At 48.2% G+C, this 18529-nt stretch overlaps 1 protein-coding gene across 15 annotated transcripts in view; it reads right to left on the bottom strand.

The window, feature by feature from the left end:
• Positions 1-489: 489 nt before the first annotated feature.
• The window catches only part of Catsperd (cation channel sperm associated auxiliary subunit delta), a 39106-nt gene continuing 21066 nt past the window's right edge, over positions 490-18529 (bottom strand). For 14 of the 15 annotated variants that reach the window (XM_031346828.1, XM_031346832.1, XM_031346834.1 and 11 more), the window contains 14 exons: positions 16167-16317; positions 15206-15301; positions 14594-14676; positions 13572-13748; positions 12501-12614; positions 11861-11950; positions 11027-11085; positions 8856-8934; positions 6796-6848; positions 6237-6311; positions 4350-4478; positions 2246-2429; positions 1513-1670; positions 490-923 (listed from right to left, as the gene is read on the bottom strand). In XM_031346828.1, the coding sequence (XP_031202688.1) occupies positions 599-923; positions 1513-1670; positions 2246-2429; positions 4350-4478; positions 6237-6311; positions 6796-6848; positions 8856-8934; positions 11027-11085; positions 11861-11950; positions 12501-12614; positions 13572-13748; positions 14594-14676; positions 15206-15301; positions 16167-16317 (1773 nt within the window). In that variant the 3' untranslated portion in view covers positions 490-598. The remainder of the gene's footprint in view (positions 924-1512; positions 1671-2245; positions 2430-4349; positions 4479-6236; positions 6312-6795; positions 6849-8855; positions 8935-11026; positions 11086-11860; positions 11951-12500; positions 12615-13571; positions 13749-14593; positions 14677-15205; positions 15302-16166; positions 16318-18529) is intronic. The other variant, XM_031346830.1, reaches the window with a different exon arrangement.

Raw genomic sequence — 18529 nt, 5'->3', positions numbered from 1 at the left:
CCTCACTTCCTCTTGTCAAACACAACAGAGGCCAAGAGTCTTCTCTTGGCCTCTTTATGTCAGCCAGGTAGCCCCAGTCCCCAGCTCGGCTATCAGCACTACCTGTAGGGCAAGCCATGTACTACTGACCCATCCTTTCCTAGAAGCTTCACTCCACAGCTCAGCAGTAAGGACAGTTGGAATGAATGACATTAACTTCCCTATTCATGCTTCTGACCTTAAGGACTAGGACTCTGGCTCAGAGAAGTTGGAGTCCCGCCCACACTGGCTTCCTTCTGAGCTCCTCCCAATAGCCTCACTAGGAAAGCAAGGGAAAGAGAAAGGGGAGGCAGGACAAAGAAGATGTAGCTTGGGGCGTGGCCAGGGGTGGTTCCTAGTTCAGAATCCCCCAGTGAGGGGATGGAGGTGTCGTCTAGGAATGGCCCCCAAGTGAGGAGCTGGGGCGTGGCTGAGAAGTAGCGCCCTGCTTGGCACTTAGCAAACTGATCCTTTCATTGTTAACAATTTATTGGGACAAAAGCCAACATGGACACACATGGAGGCGAAAGGCCCCTCACTGGGGCTCACTTTGAGTCTAGGGCAGCCCCTATGTCTTTGACTATTTCGGGTCGCCTCGCTTCTTGCCTGTCTGTAGGGTTTTCTCAGGCTGATCGCTCACCCTCCTGGGGCGTAGCCACTTTCTCAGTTTGCCACGAAGCCAGGCGCAGGTACAGATCCCTAGGCAGGACTGGAATATCTGGAAGCACAAACCCAAAGGTCGCTGGTCTTTCTGCGTCCTCAGCTGCTTGGGGATAGCATAGGCCAGCCACACAGTCAGCAGGGTTATGGTGACCAGCAGGGTGATGCTGACCAATGGTTGGAACTTCGCCACTGGTAAGGCCCCGTGCACATACACGCTGAATATGGTGTTCAGGTTGCAATAGCTGCAGGGGACAGAAGGCACAGCCTGTCAGGTTGTAAACCTGGGTCCTGGATGGCAACTCTCATCCTTTAATCACATAGCTGATTCTCTTTGTGTGAGGGTGTTAAGGTTTGCTTGCTTGCTTGCTTGCTTACAATTTCATCAGAGTTAGAAAGATAACTGCAGTAACAGGCCTTCATTTTTCCCAAGAGGAGGAAAATGATGGGGGAGACAAAGCTGCAGTGCTGAAGTTGCTGTCTTTAGTCACACAGAGGACACAGCCTCAGCGAGAGAAGGGAGTCTTTAGTGAGGGCAAGAAGCCCCAAGTGTCAGGGGGAAAGAAAGCAGGAATAGGAAGAGCAGGCAAAGTCTCTGCTGGGAGGTGGATACAGCTGACAAGCTGCCTCTGTGTATGAGTTTTGACACAGGTCTCTTGTAGCCCAGGCTAGCCTCAAACTAGTTATGTAGCTGAGGATGGACGGCCTTGAACTCTAGGTACTTCTGTGTCTGCCCAGCTCCCCATTGCTGGGATGAGTGGGGTGTACCACCACCCCAGGACCTGTGCAGCACCTCTCCTCAAGGCCCCCAGCGACATTGTGCCCTCCACTCACCTGTAGTATGGATCCACCACAGACAGATGGAAGGTATAGATTCCATTTCTTTGGCCAAAAATAACCCTGTTGTTTGTCCGGCCACCTAAGACCTGATACTCGACATTTGGCCATAGCAGGGGGTTGTCTTTGCTGTCCTCATGGCAGCTGACATAGTTCTGGGGACAAGAACAGAGGTGCTATTCCCAATGACCCTGGCCTTAGCCTCTATCCTTCACACAGCATATTCTCTCTCTCTCTCTCTCTCTCTCTCTCTCTCTCTCTCTCTCTCTCTTTTGGTTTTTTCAAGACAGGGTTTCTCTGTGTAGCCCTGGATGTCCTGGAACTCACTCTGTAGACCAGACTGGCCTTGAACTCAGAAATCCACCTGCCTCTGCCTCCCAAGTGCATATATTCTCTTCCCTTCAACTCCTAAGCAAACCCATGTATGTAGGGCCTTGGGCTTCATAACCCTCACAGCCTCCTCTGCCCTTCTGAGAACTCCTGGCAGGATATTCTATCGTTTTGCCAACCACATAGGCATGAGCTGCATGACCTTGGAGTATGATCTTACTCAGAAAAATAGTCTTTTGGGTTGTAGTTACCTTATCGGAGACTTTTCTGAAGCCTTGGCTAGCCTCCAGTGCCGCAGGGATATGATGGAATGTGCAGCAGAAACCAGCACACAGTTTCAAAGGTGCCAGGGCTTTATGTATTCTGGGGGAGAGCGAGCGTGCGCTGGGCAAGAGCCTACCTCTCTGTTCCAGAGGAACTGATCCTCGTTCTCAATGTCCGCTTCAAAGTTGCTCCAGTTCTGAGGCTGTGATCGGCAGTTTGCAGTGGCAGCCGTCAAGGAGTATGAGTAGGTGACTAGTCCATTCATCTCCAAGATGACATACTCTGCATTCATGATTTCTTCTAGAATCCCATTCTTCCACCTGAGACACAAGGTGAGGCTGCCAGGCTCGACCACAGGATACTGATGGAGTCAACCTTACAGGAGGACACTCATGGGGGTCATCCCTACAGGAGGACACTCATAGGGGTCATCCCTACAGGAGGACACTCATAGGGGTCATCCCTACAGGAGGACACTGACTGGGTCATCCTTACAGGAGGACACTGACTGAATCATCCCTACAGGAGGACACTGACTGGGTCATCCCTACAGGAGGACACTGACTGGGTCATCCCTACAGGAGGACACTGACTGGGTCATCCCTACAGGAGGACACTGACTGGGTCATCCCTACAGGAGGACACTGACTGGGTCATCCCTACAGGAGGACACTCATGGGGTCATCAGCCACCTAGACAGGACTTCAAGGCCATGTCTGATGGTCCATGCCTGTGGTCACAGCACTCCTAGAGGTGTCTGTGCAGGAGCTCAAAGTTAACCTAGGCTGTAGAAAGAGTTTGTGACTAGCCTAGGCTAAATTAGAACTGCCTGAAAGCTGTCACGTGACAGAATCATGTTCCAAAGACAGCCCTTAGCAACGTTGTCATTGAAGCTTCCACATAATCAGAGGTGAATGGAACTTATCTGACAGCTTCCAGCAGCTCCAGAAGTTCTACCTCCAGAAAGCTTTAGCATGCACTCACACACACTGCCCAGATAGTCAGCCTCCACACAACTTTTCAGCAAGATTCTTTTTTCTCTTTTTTCTTTTCTTTGGTTTTTTTGAGACAGGGTTTCTCTGTGTAGCCCTGGCTGTCCTGGAACTCACTCTGTAGACCAGGCTGGCCTCGAACTCAGAAATCTGCCTGCCTCTGCCTCCCAAGTGCTGGGATTAAAGACATATGCCACCACTGCCAAGCAAGGTTCTCTTTTAAAGACAGAATCCTGCTGTGTAACCCAATCCTGCCTCAACATCCTGAGTTCTAGGATCACAAGTATGTACAACTGCACCTACCTGAGTGTCTTTGAGTCTCTATGTGGCCATGGCTTCATTATCATATCTGCCTGACAAACTCCTATTCATCCTTCAAAACCCCCAAACCAATCATGGAAACACAAACATTGCTGTAGGTGAGGAAGGAACTGGGAGAGGAGAGGATGAAGGGAAACCACAGACTGTATAGAATGGGTCGGAAGAAAAGATGCAATCCTGGTATAGTAGCTGTACTGGCTGGTTTTGTGTGCCAACTTGACACAGGCTGGAGTTATCACAGAGAAGGGAGCTTCAGTTAGGGAAGTGCCTCCATGAGGTCCAGCTGTGGGGCATTTTCTCAATTAGTGATCAAGGGGGTAGGGCCCCTTGTGGGTGGTGCCATCCCTGGGCTAGAAGTCTTAGGTTCTATAAGAGGGCAGGCTGAGCAAGCCAGGGGAAGCAAGCCAGTAAGGAAAATCCCTCCATGGCCTCTGCATCAGCTCCTGCTTCCTGACCTGCTTGAGTCCCAGTCCTGACTTCCTCTAGTGATCAACTGCCATGTGGAAGTAAGCTGAATAAACCCTTTCCTCCCCAACTTGGTTCTTGGTCATGTTTGTTCAGGAATAGAAACCCTGACTAAGACAGTGGCATAAGGCATCCCAGTACTTGGAGGGTTGGGGCAGGAGTCTGGAGAGTTCGAGGCCAGACTGAGGTAGTTAGAGGTAGTTATAGTGGGTTAGAGGCTGGCATAATATGAACAACAGTCAGAGGACCACTGTGTAGATCGGCAGGTCAAGCATAGGCATCATGGGGACAGAGGTGCTCCTCACACTGTAACCAGGGCATGGGCCTCCTTAGCTTTTGGCTCAGTAGCTGAGCCAGCTATGGGACTGGTGCAGGACAGCCAGAGTTGTGTGAGAGGCCAGTGGGGAGAGAGGTCCAAGAAGGAGAAACTGTCCTAGGGGGAGGGAATGGATGAGGCCTTACAATTCCACCACAGGTTTCCATGGCTTGTCGTAGTAGACTAGGCGGGGACAGCCCAGGTCCTTGTACTCGTAGAATACTATCAGGTCATCCTGGGCTTCACCATTGTGGTTGATTGGGTCATATGCTTCCCTTTGAAGAGACAAGGAGCAGTGACCAGATGCCATCCCACATTTGTTTTCTAAATCACAGGTTCCAGAAGTTGAACTCAGGTCCTGACAGCCACTGAACCCTCCCCAGCCTAGAACTGACATTAAAAAAAAACAAAAAAAAACCCTCTGAGTGTCTCTATATATTGCACACTTGTGTGTGTATGTGTATGTGTGTGTATACATGCCTTTTTAATTAATGTATTTCAGCCAAACTCAAGTGTCTTCTGCGATTGAGTGGGCAGTTGGTGTGAGGTGGAGCCAGCCTACGTCTAGCACACAAGCTGTGTGTGCTGCACAGGGCAGAGCTGGTGAAATAGAGCTGTGTGTGTAGAGGGGGCACTGAGCTCAGGACCTGATTTTCAGTGCTTGGATCTTGGTTGTACTTTGTTAACAGTGCACTGGTTCTTCCTTCTTGCAGTAAGAAAGTATTTAACTTAATCTTTGTATTTTATAAGAGTTCACGGGCTGGTGAGATGGCCTAGTGGTTAAGAGCACCGACTGCTTTTCTGAAGCTCCTGAGTTCAAATCCCAGCAACCACATGGTGGCTCACAACCATCTGTAAAGAGACCTGACACCCTCTTCTGGAGTGTCTGAAGATAGCTACAGTGTACTAACATGTAATAAATAAATAAATCTTTTTTTAATAAATAAATCTTTAAAAAAAAGAATAAAAGAGTTCACAGGAGAGGGGCTTTAGACTTTTAAAGAGACATTAGATAATATTTCAAGAAACTGATTTTTTTTAAGTGCTTGGAAATTTAAAGCCTGGGATGTTTAGAAGTTGAACTGTATTCTTTTTTGTTTGTTTGTTTTTGTTTTTTGCTTTTTTTTTTTGTTTTTTGTTTTTTGAGACAGGGTTTCTTTGTATAACCCTGGCTGTCCTGGAGCTCACTGTGTAAACCAGGCTGGCCTTGAACTCAGAAATCCGCCTGCCTCTGCCTCCCAAGTGCTGGGATTAAAGGTGTGCGACACCATGCCCGGCAAACTGTTTTCTTAAATGTGATATTAATATTAAAGTAAGACACTGGGGACAAACAAGAAAGGGAAGGTTGTGGATTAATACTGATGTACTTGTGGGTCAAGTTGGCAAGGTGTCAACTGTCATAGTTGGGTGTTTGTCAACGTGATACAAGCCAGGGTCATCTGGGAAGAGGAAACCTCAGTTGAAAAAATGCCTGTGATGTATTTCCTGGACTAATGACTGATGTGTGAGGCCAAGCTCACTGTGAATGTGCTGCTCCTGGGCAGCTGCTCTTCAGTTACTTAGGAAAACAAACTGAGCAAGCCATGGGAGGGAGCAGCAGCCTCTGTGCTCTCTGCATCAGCTCCTGTCTCCAGGTTCCTACCTTGAGTTCCTCTTCCCAGGGTGCTGGTTGTGACCATCCTATCGTTAGCAACAAAAAGCTAACTGAAGTCTTAGGATTGAGGCTTGGCTTTAAGCCAAAGGGGACAGCAAAGGAGAAGCCTTGTGAAGGGCTCCCTGCACAACCACCATCCCCCTAGTTCTTGTGTTTGGATGGTTCCCCTGGACCCATACAGTTTTAAATCAATCACCCCTGTTCCCTGGGGTCTCCCCCAGGGTCCGGAGGACCAGGAGGTATGCAATGTGTGGCTTACTTCTCAGTGGTGTAGGTGTAGTTCTTCTGCAGCTCCAGTGTTTGGATGCCCCCCCACCCCCGCTGTGTTCTCCCCACCCTGGGGTCTGGAGGACCGGGAGGTGTGCGATGTGCGGCTTACCTCTCGATGGTGTAGGTATAGTTCTTCTGCAGCTCCACGGGGCTGAGGATTCCCATGCTGCAGGCAGAGATTTTGCTGTGGAGAGAAGTGGATAGACCTGGCGAGGGACTGGACACTTTGGGATGTGACAGTAGTGGGAGATGCCCTCACCAGGGTCACCAGCAAGGCTGAGGGGAAGCTGGGATGCCTGACCCTGGCTTTGGAGGGCAGGCACCTGTGAAGGCCAGGAAGGATTCCAAAGCCTTCTTTGTTGATGAAAAATTTGAGGCTACAGAGATGGCTTACACTGGGGAGGGGCTCACAGCCATGTATAATGCCACCTCCAGGGGCGTGATGTTTTGGCACTTTGAGAGAACTTCCCCTTTCATACTTAAGAGTCACACATGCACACATGCACACACACACACATGGCTGGCTAATCCCCTCTGGCCCACGGATGTAGGGTTTCTGATTTATTATAGAACCATTTAGCATATACAAAAGTAGATGGCCTGAGGTCACCTCGATATAATAATGTGTTCCACCCCGCCTCCTCCAGTACTAGGGATGTTGCACTTACTTTTGCACAACGATTTTCTTTGTCAAGTCACAGCCAACTGAGATGAGTGTGGACTGTAAGTAACCAAGGGGAAAAGGTGGTCACTCACTCCATGAAGAGCCACTGTCCGCCCTGCTGAGCTGGGATACTATGTGGGACAAGTGGCTCTCAGTGTGTGTCTCATCATCCCAAGTTGAAGCATTGCCCTCAGGGAACACTTAACTCTTCCCCTCCCCTCAAAAGTGCATAGTCTCACACATACACACACACACACACACACACACACACACACTGTAAAAGTGCATAGTCTCTCTCTCTCACACACACACACACACACATTGTAAAAGTGCATAGTCTCACACACACACACACTGTAAAAGTGCATAGTCTCACACACACACACACTGTAAAAGTGCATAGTCACACACACACACTGTAAAAGTGCACAGTCACGCACACACACACACACTGTAAAAATGCATAGTCACACACACACACTGTAAAAGTACATAGTCTTTCTCACACACACACACATTGTAAAAGTGCATAGTCTCTCTCTCACACACACACACACACACACACACACACACACACACACACTGTAAAAGTGCACAGTCATGCAGTGACCAGGCAGTGATGGTGCACACCTTTAATCCCAGCACTTGGGAGGCAGAGGCAGGCAGATTTCTGAGTGTGAAGCCAGCCTGGTCTACAGAGTGAGTTCCAGGACAACACAGAGAAACCCTGTCTCGAAAAAACAAACAAACAAGTGCACAGTCACACGCTGTAATTCTGAGTAAACACTACACTCCTTCTCCTTGATGAGTAACATTTGATCGACACACAGGTCATATATTCTGTTTTTCCACTTTTTCCCACTGTGAATAGTACAGCTGCCAATGATGTATGCACAGGTTTTCGTTTGCCAGCATATTATTTTCAAGTCTCTGAAAGCATCTAGAACAGAGGTACTCAACCTGTGGATTGTGACACCCCCCCCCCAAACTCTGTCTCCACAACTATCTACATTACCATTCTTTTTTTTTTAAAGATTTTTTTTTCTTGGTTTTTTTGAGACAGGGTTTCTCTGTATAGCCCTGGCTGTCCTGGAACTCACTCTGTAGACCAGGCTGGCCTCGAACTCAGAAATCCACCTGCCTCTGCCTCCCAAGTGCTGGGATTAAAGGCGTGCACCACCACCGCCCGGCTAAAGATTTTTTTTATTATTATATGTAAGTACACTGTTGCTGTCTCATTATGGATGGTTGTGAGCCACCATGTGGTTGCTGGGATTTGAACTCAGGACCTTCGGAAGAGCAATTGTCTTAACCGCTGAGCCATCTCACCAGACCTACATTACAATTCTTAACTGTAATAAAATTAAGCCAGGCAGTGGTGGCACACGCCTTTAATCCCAGCACTTGGGAGGCAGAGACAGGTGGATTTCTGAGTTCAAGGCCAGCCTGGTCTACAGAGTGAGTTCCAGGACAGCCAGAGAAACCCTGTCTCTAAAAACAAACAAACAAACAAAACCCAAAAAAACAAAAACAAAAACAAAAACTCAAAACAGTAATGAAATTATAGTCTATGAAGTAGAAAAAAAAATTTTTGTTTTTGTTTTTGTTTTTCAAGGCAAGGTTTCTTTGTGTAGTCCAGGCTGTTCTGGAACTTTCTCTGTAGATCAGGCTGACCCCAGTCTCAGAGATCTACCTGCCTTTGCCTCCTGGGTGCTAGGATCAAAGACATACACCACCACTGCCTGGCAATGAAAATAATTTTATGGTTGAGGGTCAGCACAGCATTTGGAATTGTATTAAAAGTTCATGGCATTAGGAAGGTTGAGAACTGCTGTTCTAGAAGTATTACCTCCTCTACTTGTTCATAGATGATTCTAGAGATAACCAGTAAGAAACAGCACTTCTGCAGAGGATTCTGAGGAGTGACAGTGGGCAACAGTGACCCAGCAACCAGACAGTATTGCTGTAATTATTTTTCCAAACCAGGGCCCATCCAGTGTGGTGGGACCGGCTCCCATGACTTAGCACATGACTCAATGCTAGGCAACACAGGTCTGCACATACCAGAGGCTTTAGGTCCACACACGAAAGTGTCTTGTCAGCTATGTCCACGGTTATGGAGGAGATGGCATGGCGCTTGATGCTGCAATGTGACAGGGACAAAGCTTTTACCCGTTCTGCCACACCATCCATCTGCACACACCATCATCTGTTCACTCTCTCAATTGTATACACTCTGTCCATCTGCCTGCTGTCATATCTGTCATGGCTACTCTTGGTGGTTAACTTGACACAGGCATGAAAAGAGAGAACCTCAACTGAGAATTTGTTCCTATCAGATTGGCCTTTGTTTTTCTTGATTAGCAATTGATATGGAAGGACTCTGCATACAGAGCCATCCCTGAGTTAGTCCTGGGTTGTATAAGAAAACAGGCTGAGTGCCGGGGAATGGTGGTGCACATTTTTAATCCCAACACTCAGGAGGCAGAGGTATGTAGATCTCTGGGTTTGAGGTCAGCCTGGTCTACAGAGTGAGGTCTGGGACAGCCTGGGCTACACAGAGAAACCCTATTTTGGAAAAAACAAAAAGAAGAAAAAGAACAAGGAGAGGAGGAGGAAGAAGAGGAGGAAAAGGAGGAGGAGGAGGAAGAAGAGGAAGAAGAGGAAGAAGAGGAGGAGGAAGAAGAGGAGGAGGAGGAAAAAGAGGGAAAAAAGCAGGCTGAGCAAGCCATGAGGAGCAGCCAATAAGCAGCTGTCCTCCGTGGCCTCTGCATCGGTGCAACTTCATTTGTTGATTCAGCTTCCCTCAAAGCTGGACTGTGATTGGCATGTGTAAGCCAAAGAAACCCTTTCTTGTCCTGTCCAAGTTCCTTTGGGTCACATTGTTTATTAGAGCATCAGACTAGGATACAACCCCACCCCCCAAAGACATACACACTCAGGCACACACATAGATGCATACTCAGATACACAGATACACACTCACAGACACACCAAAACACTTACACACAACACACACTCATACACAGACATTCATGTGCTAGTGAGATGGCTCAGTGTTAAGAGCACTGACTGCTTTTCCAGAGGTCATGAGTTCAAAACCCAGCAACCACATGGTGGCTCACAACCATCCAAAATGAGAAACAAACAAACAAACAAACAAAAAACCAAAAAAACTAAAGAAAAAAAAACCAAAAAAACAGCACACATACAGGCATACAGTCACATACATACATGTTGTGGGTTGGCTTAATGCTGCCTGTGTTCTAATGCTATTTGGGGCCCTCAAGACTCCTTGCTCTAAAGAGTCTACAAGAAACCCCTGAAACCCTCTCCCAAGTTAATTCTGACTGGTGAATATAGATGACATAGCCAATAACTTGGAAGAAAGTAGGGGGGGAGGGAAGAGAGAGAGAGAGAGAAAGAGAGAGAAAGAGAGAGAGAGAGAGAGAGAGAGAGAGAGAGAGAGAGAGAGAGAGAGAGAGAGAGAGCACACCCAGAGGGCTGACTAAGTAGTTGGAGCTAAGAGCAGCCCACATGAAACATAGTGAGTAATAATGGGGTTTCATGGGAGGTGGATTCTAGCAGCATGGAGAGTGGGAGCTGCCCAGCTATTGTGCTGCTTAAGGATTATTAAAATATAAGGCTGTGTGTGTATCTTTCATTCAGGAACATAAATGATCTAAGCCAGGGAAGAAACCATGTGCAAGGATTTGTTAAATATTTTAACTATACACATACTCCACACTCAGACACTCACACACACACACACAGATACACAGACACACACAGGCACAAACATACTCACAGACACTCAAACACACATAGATGCACACACACACACACACACACACACACACACACACATAGAAACATACTCTCTCACACACTCAGACTTTTCTACCCAGGCTGGCTTCAAACTCCCTGTAAGATAGCCAAGGCTGACCTCAAACTCCTGCTCCTCCTGCTCCCACTTCTATAGCTGAAGTCACAGTCATGTGCTACTGTACTCAGAACCTGAGGTGCTGGGCCTGGAACCCAGAGCTCCATGTATCCTGGGTGAGCACTCCAACAAGGACTTCCAGGCCCAGACCCCGAATGGAACTTCAGATCAATTTTATCATAATGCTCCAAAGCTGAGGTTGCAGCTCAGCCTTACTTCTCCTATTGTGCTCTGGGGACCCCTGTAACTATCAGTGTGGAGCAGCCTTGGGCCCTGAGACTGGGTTACATACCTGGCAGTGAAATTGAACTCTGAGTTGCCCCAGTGATGCTGCTGTTGGAGTTCAATATCCTGTGAGATGGTAGCAGGGGCAGACACGGAGATAGACAGAGGGAGGGAGATAGACAAGACACACAGAGAGACAGCCAGTTGCAGCAGGTTCCACATAGATGTCAACCCAATTGGGATGAGCTGGTAAGAGAAGGGTGACTGGTGGACACCATGGGAGCTTATCTATCAGCTGTCCAGCTCCACTATGTTCTATGTCATAAGTGACACTAGCCCTAGGTGTCCCCCATGAGCTGCAACTGTCTTCCTGCTCAACATTTAATACCCCAAGGTGATGCTGGACATATAGGCCTAGCTGGGTCTCACCTACCAGGTGATGTCATGCAGACTCGCCATGTGTTCCAAGGTAGCACAGGTAAGTCCAAGATCCTGTCATGGTGGGTGCCAGGGGAAAAATGAAGTCTACCTAGTCCCCTGCCAGTGCCCAGCCCTCTAAGTTTTTCTCAGATAACATGGCTCTTAACATTCCTGTGTGTGGTACTCCCAGCATGTGTGGGTGATGGCTGCCTATCTTGCTCCAGGAAGAAAAGCCAAGGACTGTGTCAGAAGGGAGAAGGGAGATTGATCTTTTCAGATTGCACAGCAATGCTGGCACAGAGAGTTGAGCATGGTGGCCCATTTTCACCATCCAGTCCTTGAGAGGTCAGGGCAGGATGATATATGCCAAGGCTGCCCTGGTCTAGAGAGCATCATGTCTCACAAACACAAACCAAAAACAAAAAAATGGTGCCTGGAGTGTGCTTGGGTTTTGGTCAAGGATCCTGACACAGACACATACCAGTTTGTACTTAGAGTTGCCATCAAACGTGTGGCCAAACTGATTGAGGTTTGCCTTAAACCCCAGGGCATGAGGATTGCTGACCATGACCTGAAACAGAATGCACAGACACTTATTCCCCCAGGTAACAGACATGGGGGGGGGGATCCCTGCATATCCTCAGCAAACAGGCTGGTTTCTGCGCACAAGCTCCCAGGTGCAGCATAGTCACCTGGCATCTGCTTGACAGCTACAGCCCTAGAGCCCAAGGTCACTGAGGTCACTGAGCTGAGGCGGAGCAGAATGGCTGGGAGGAGAGAGGGAGAGTGGGAGTATGCCAGAAGAACCCCGACTGGGAGCAGGAAAGAAACAACAACAAAAAAATGAGATGGAGGAAATGATAGAGAAGATGGAGGAGGAGGAGACAAAGGAAGAGGTGGAAGAGGAGGAGGGCGAGATGAGGGAAGAGGTAGAAGAGGAGATGGAGGGGAGGAAGAAGGAAGAAAAGGAAAGGAGGAAGAGAAAGAAGGTAATGTGGAGGAGGAAGGCAAAGGGAGAAGAGAGGACTAAGAACTTCTGGGGTTACAGCCTGGAGTATGGAGCTTGTGGGGCAGAAAGATCTGGGCACAGGCTAGAGTACGCAGGCTGGCTCCATACTCACCAGTGGGGTGGGGTTCTTGCCCATCCGAGGTACCATGAGGGCAGACAGTTTTAGCTTGCTATTCATGTCTATTGTGAACATTTTATCTATCATGGTGCTTTCCAGAAGTTCCACCTGGGGGAGACAGCAGGCTGCAGAGACTGTCCCTAGCCCAGTCTCCTGAAGCAAAGGGCGGGTGAGGGTGATGCTGGGAGCCACGGCCAGACCTAGTGTCCCCACAGAGCCTTGTGGAGACAAGCAACCCCACTATACTTTTCCAGAAATCGTGATCTTACAGAACGCTTTTTTTTTTTTTTTTTTTTTTTTTTTTTTTTTTTTTTTTTGTATTTTTGAGACAGGGTTTCTCTGTATAGCCCTGGCTGTTGGAACTCACTCTGTAGACCAGGCTGGCCTCGAACTCAGAAATCCACCTGCCTCTGCCTCCAAAGTGCTGGGATTAAAGGCGTGTGCTACCACCGCCCGGCCAGAATGCTTTTTGCTCGTTTCTTTCACTACTGAGTAGTGAACCTGCACAGTGGCATATGCTGTGGGTACTCTCCACTCATGACCAATGCCCCAGCTACTCTCCAAGGCGTTCTTGGTGGGGGATCCACCCTTGAGCCACACACCTAGCCCCATAGTCATTTTTTCTTTAAAACAAAGTCTTATTGTTGTCCAGGCTTGAAAAGAATTTGTAAGCCGGGCGGACATCTTTAATCCCAGCAGTTGGGAGGCAGAGGCAGGCGGATTTCTGAGTTCGAGGTCAGCCTGGTTTACAGAGTGAGTTCCAGGACAGCCAGGGCAATATAGAGAAACCCTGTCTCAAAAATACAAAACAAAACAAAACAAAACAAAACAGAAAGAAAAGAATTTGTAATCCTTTTACCACAGCCTCCCAAGGAACTAAGATCTCTCAAATTTTCTCCTTCAGTTCCCTCCATTCTAAAAGCAAAGATAAGCCCAGGGAGTGGCTTACTGACAGGTGATTCTCCTCCATTGTTCAAGGCCCTAGGTTCCCCATGACACCAACTACCCAGAAACAAATAACCACAAAGCTCATGAGCACTGCCTGGGATCATAGGGGTCACCTACATTACATGGTTCAAGCTCCAGACTTTTGTCCATGAGAGCGGCCTGCACATTCACCATACACTTATTAAAGTCAAACGCTGCAAAATTTGGGTCATCAACAGGGGTGAGGACCTCCAGCATGCCAACGTTCTCAAAATAGATGCTCGTGTCTTTAGACCAGAGAGGTTGATCTAACAGCTGTGGGAAAAGCAAGTTCTGAGGTCAAATCATCTTTCTCCTCCTTTCTTCTTTGGTGTCAAAGGACAGGGTCTTACTTTGTAGCCCACCAGGCTGGCCTTACAAACACAGCAACCCTCCAGAGAACTGTGAATGAAGTTTAGATTCAGCAGAGTATGCCTAGCTGAGTACTTTAAAAAACACATTTTTATTACATTCATTTATTGTGTGGTGCACACATGGCAGAGGTCAGAAGACAACTTGGTGAGAGTCAGTGCCCCCCCTCCAGCATGTGGCCAGTGCCCCCCCTCCAGTATGTGGTTCTTGGGGATAGGACTGAGATCATTGGTTCAGTGGTAGTATGAGTTGTGATCTCTGGAGCTCCTTAGCCCTCAGGTCAAGTCTACTTGGTGTGTGTATGAATATAATGCTGCTTGGGATGAGCTTAGCCACACCAAACATGCCCTCTCAGGAGCGACAACACCGCTGCTTCATATGTATATCTCACTATTTTTCTTTGTTCTACTTTATGATTCTAAGGTTTTAACCTGGGGTCTGGTCCTGATTAAATGGCTTGTAAGGTGTAGGGTGGGTCTCAGTGGCTGAAGTGCTTGCCTAGTAGACATAAAGCCTTGGATTTGTGGGCAGAATAACCCAAAACTGGGCATGGTGGCACCTGCCTGCCAACAGAGCACTTGGGGTGGAGGCAGGGGGATGAGGACCTCATGGTCATTCTTGGCTACATATAGGTCTAGCCTTAGCTACAAGAGGCCTTGCCTCAAAACAAAAAGATACTTCACTAGCATGGTGCCCAAGCTTAAGAGGGAAGGTTCGCATTACACTGTTAGCCGGACACTCAGACGCACTTTGATTATGGAGGTTCCCATGTAATTCTGACTTCCATAGTATAGATGATCTTCTGCTACCAAAAAAGCCAGCTCGTAAGTATCTGGGAAAGAGTAAGAAAAAGGGGGTGACATGAGATGGGGGGGCAGCAGGTAGAGGTGGATGCAGGCAGTGGGGGGGCAGCAGGTAGAGGTGGGGACCCATTTAGTACAAGGTGATACTGAAGTTCTATAAGCTATCCTTTGACTTACACACACTAACCCAAGCACACATGCAAATACCCTCACACTCACCCCTGCAAGAAATAAGCAGAGGAAACAAACAAACAACAACATGTAAACATCAGTCACCCCTCACCAGCACATGTGCCAGGGTCAGACAGAAGCTCAGGTCAGAGCTCAGAGGTCTTAGAGAAAGCCAAGCTGAGAAGCCGTGGAACCCTAGCCAATCATACACACACTTTGGCCAATCACAGGGACAAATCCTAACTAATCATACTTGACTGAGCTTCCATCTAAAGTGTGTGACAGGCCCGTCGTCATACATATTGCTGATCCTCAATAGGCAAAGCTTCAGCCAATCACAGACAGGGATGAGTAGGAAGGTGGGGGGAGGGAAGACTGGCCACATACTTGAGGCAACACTGTGAATGGTGATGTTGGCACTTGTGACATCTAAGTCTGTAACGTTCTGCTTATTTATCAGCCGCACAGGTTTAACAATCTGGCCTAGGAGAAGATAGGTAGACTGTGATGACCCATAAACGTATCCCATAGAAGTGCATCCGCAGCACTGGGCGGGACTTTCCTACACTACCTCCCTCAACCCACCATTTGGTTTTATGGCTTGCTATTCAAAAGAACAAGGAGAGAAACTCAGCAAATACCTGATTTTTCAGAACACGAGAGACTAGTATGCTCTGGGGAAATGTAACCCCTCTGAGTCTCTCTGGTGACTGAGCTGTGAAAAGTGACTACCAGACCCAATAAAAAACGAACACTCTATGTTCTTGGAGGGGTGCCTCAGATCGACCTTTCACAATCTATCAAGAAAAGGCCTGCCTCAGGGCTGGGTGGTGTCAAGCACTTCATATGTGTTTGTGTACCCCTCATCCCTGACCCCTCCCCCAATCCTACCCCTCTACCCCCTCAAAGACAGCCTGGTCAATTTAGTGAAATTCTGTATCAAATTAGCTAAAAGAGGCTTAGGGTGGTTTAGGGATACAGTACCCCCACCTAGAATCCCCCAGTGAGGAGCTGGGTACATGGCTTGGGAGTGGAGCCTTCCTCCTAGAATCCCCCAATGCAGAACTGACTTCAGCCCTTTAGCACCTATGTAAACATCTCGACTGGTTTGTAATCCTAGCAAAGGAGGCACAAACAGGAGGATCCCTGGGACTTCCTGACCAACCAGCAAGTCCCTAGTTTGGTGAAATTGTGTTTTGTTTTTTAATGTGGAAAATTTTTTAAAAAAATAATTGAGCAATTGATGAACCCCTCTGGTCTCCATGTGCACATGACCATAGACAAAAGCCTGGGGTTCCCAGTCTATGCCCATCCCCACTGGAGGAAGCCTGGACAGGGTGTGGCTCACCTGAATTGGAGGACACCAATATACTTGTCTGATTCCAGAGGATCAGAAACCCCCTCTGGTGTGGTATCATGATGACTTCAAGGGGATTCTTGTATGAAAAGGGTATCCCCATACTATGGTTCAGGGGGTACTCCGTGTAATGAAACGTGCCCTGAGATAAGAGAAGAACAGAGTCACCGTTGCCTGAAGTCACTGTGACAGACAGTCGTGTATGGTCCAGCCAACATCCTAAAGTGGCATTGAGACAGAGGAGCTTCAGAGAGAGTGTGGGGAGAGGCCAAGGACATTGCCTAGCTCCAGGTTTTCCCAGGGAACCACAGAGTGCATGTCCTCTAGGGAGACCTTCCATGGTGTCTGACTAAGTGGGATGTAATGAAGAGTGTGGGTTTTTTTTTAAGACTTTTAAAAATTACTGGTATATGTGTGGGGGTATGCACATGTGAGTGCAGGTGCCCACAGAGGCTCTGGGCTCCTTGCAGCTGAAGTTGTGGGTGGTTGTGAGCCACCCAATATGGATGCTAGGAACTGAATTCAAGTCCTCTTCAATATTAACTGCTGAGCCACCTCCTCATGTTAATTGTCACTGACTGAATCTAGAGTCACCTTCTAGGCACCCCTGGCAGGGATTTTCTTCTCTCTGGGTATGCATGTTGGGGAGTGTGTTGATTAGGTTAATTGAGGTGTGAAGATCCAGTCACTGTGGGTGGCCCCAGTACCTAGGCAGGAGCTCCCAGGCATATAAGAAAGCTGAGCAAGAATGAGTGAGCAACTGCATTCCTGTATGGCTTCTGCTTCAAGTTTCTGCCCTGAGTCCCTGACTTGATTTTTTTTCCTGACAAGCCTGTGACTTATATAACCTAGATAAAGCTTTTAATCTCCAGAGTGGCTTTTGATGGAAGTGTCTGTCACATCTGTAGAAGGAAAGTAGAAAGGAGTCAACTTCCTCACTCCCTGTAGCCTGTGCTTTCAATGTAGGCAGCATCCTAGGGCAGCCATGGGACAGGTGACCAGGGCCACGGGGTGGCCCAGTCTCTTGGTGTCCACTCCATGATAGCTTTGTCAAGAGACATTTGTGGTTAGCTGGCATGTGAGGCAGGGGTCACAGGGATACCTGAGGCACCCAAGGGAAGGAGCCAGCTCCACAGCCACGGCCCCCAGGCTGAGAAGCCTGAATGAAGCTGCCTGTTTGGGAGTACAGTCCTTCCTCACAGTGTGTTCTGGGTGCCATTCACACTGCCCAGGTTCTCGTTATGCACAAGGAGGCTGACGTGACTGTCCTCTCAACAACAACAAGATTGGCTCCCTGTTATTATGTCCTTCTCCCAGCATGCAGGGCAGCACAGCATGCGTATGATGGGAAGCAGGGTCAGGAGGGTCATGAAATACAGACCAGCATGGACCTCATGTGAGACTTGCCTGCAGAAAGGCTGCATGGGCTGCAGGCCAGGGCAGTGCTGGTGCACACCAGGAAACAGGAGAGAGGATCTCTGTGGTTTCAGGCCAGCCTGCACTACAGTGTGAAACCCTGTTTTAAAAAACTAAATAAAAAGAGGCTCTTGCAGAGGACCAGGGTTCAATTCCCAGCTCCACGTGGTGGCTCAAGACTGCAAGTCCAGCCCCAGGGATCCATTGTTCCTTTCTACCCTCCACGTGCACCAGACACTGCTGACATGTGGTGTTAACATACACTCAGGCAAAACACCCCACACATAAAATACACAAACATGCTCACATTCCAGTTTGGCTGCCTCAGCTCTTGACTTATAAACAGTCAACAGTGTTGACTGGCATGGCTACCCTGTGTGGTGGGAGCTATAAGCTTTACAGACCCCCAGGCCAAGGGTTGGCCATGGGGTGAGGGAAACAAAGGACTCAGTATAGAGTGAGGTAGCAGAAGATCACTTTCAAAGCTTTGCTCTGGGTGGAGGTATGGATCAGCAACTGAGTCCTGCATAGGACACCCCAAAGAAGGGTGGGTGGGTAGAAGAGTGAGTGGATGGAAGGGTGTATGTACGTATGTATGCATATATGGATGGATGCATGTATGGGTGGATGGGTTGACGGATACATAAATGAATGGATGGATGAATGGACAGATGGACAGATGGATGATGAGTGGATGAATGGGTAGGTAGACTGTTGGATAGGGGAATGGATAGACAGATGTGCAGATGGATAGATGGATAGATGGATGAATGAATGGAGGGATAGATAGATGGACAGATGGATGGATGGATTGCTGGGTGGATAGATTTTTTGGGTGGGTGGATGGATGGATTAATGGATGGATACATGGATGGATGGGTGGGTGGGTGGATAGGTGGGTGGGTGGATGGACAGGTGGGTGGATAGGTGGGTGGGTG

This window comes from Mastomys coucha, unplaced genomic scaffold, assembly GCF_008632895.1.
Source record: "Mastomys coucha isolate ucsf_1 unplaced genomic scaffold, UCSF_Mcou_1 pScaffold3, whole genome shotgun sequence".
NCBI lineage: Eukaryota > Metazoa > Chordata > Mammalia > Rodentia > Muridae > Mastomys > Mastomys coucha.
Note: the sequence above shows the minus strand (reverse complement) of the source record. Positions and strands in the feature narration are given on the sequence as shown.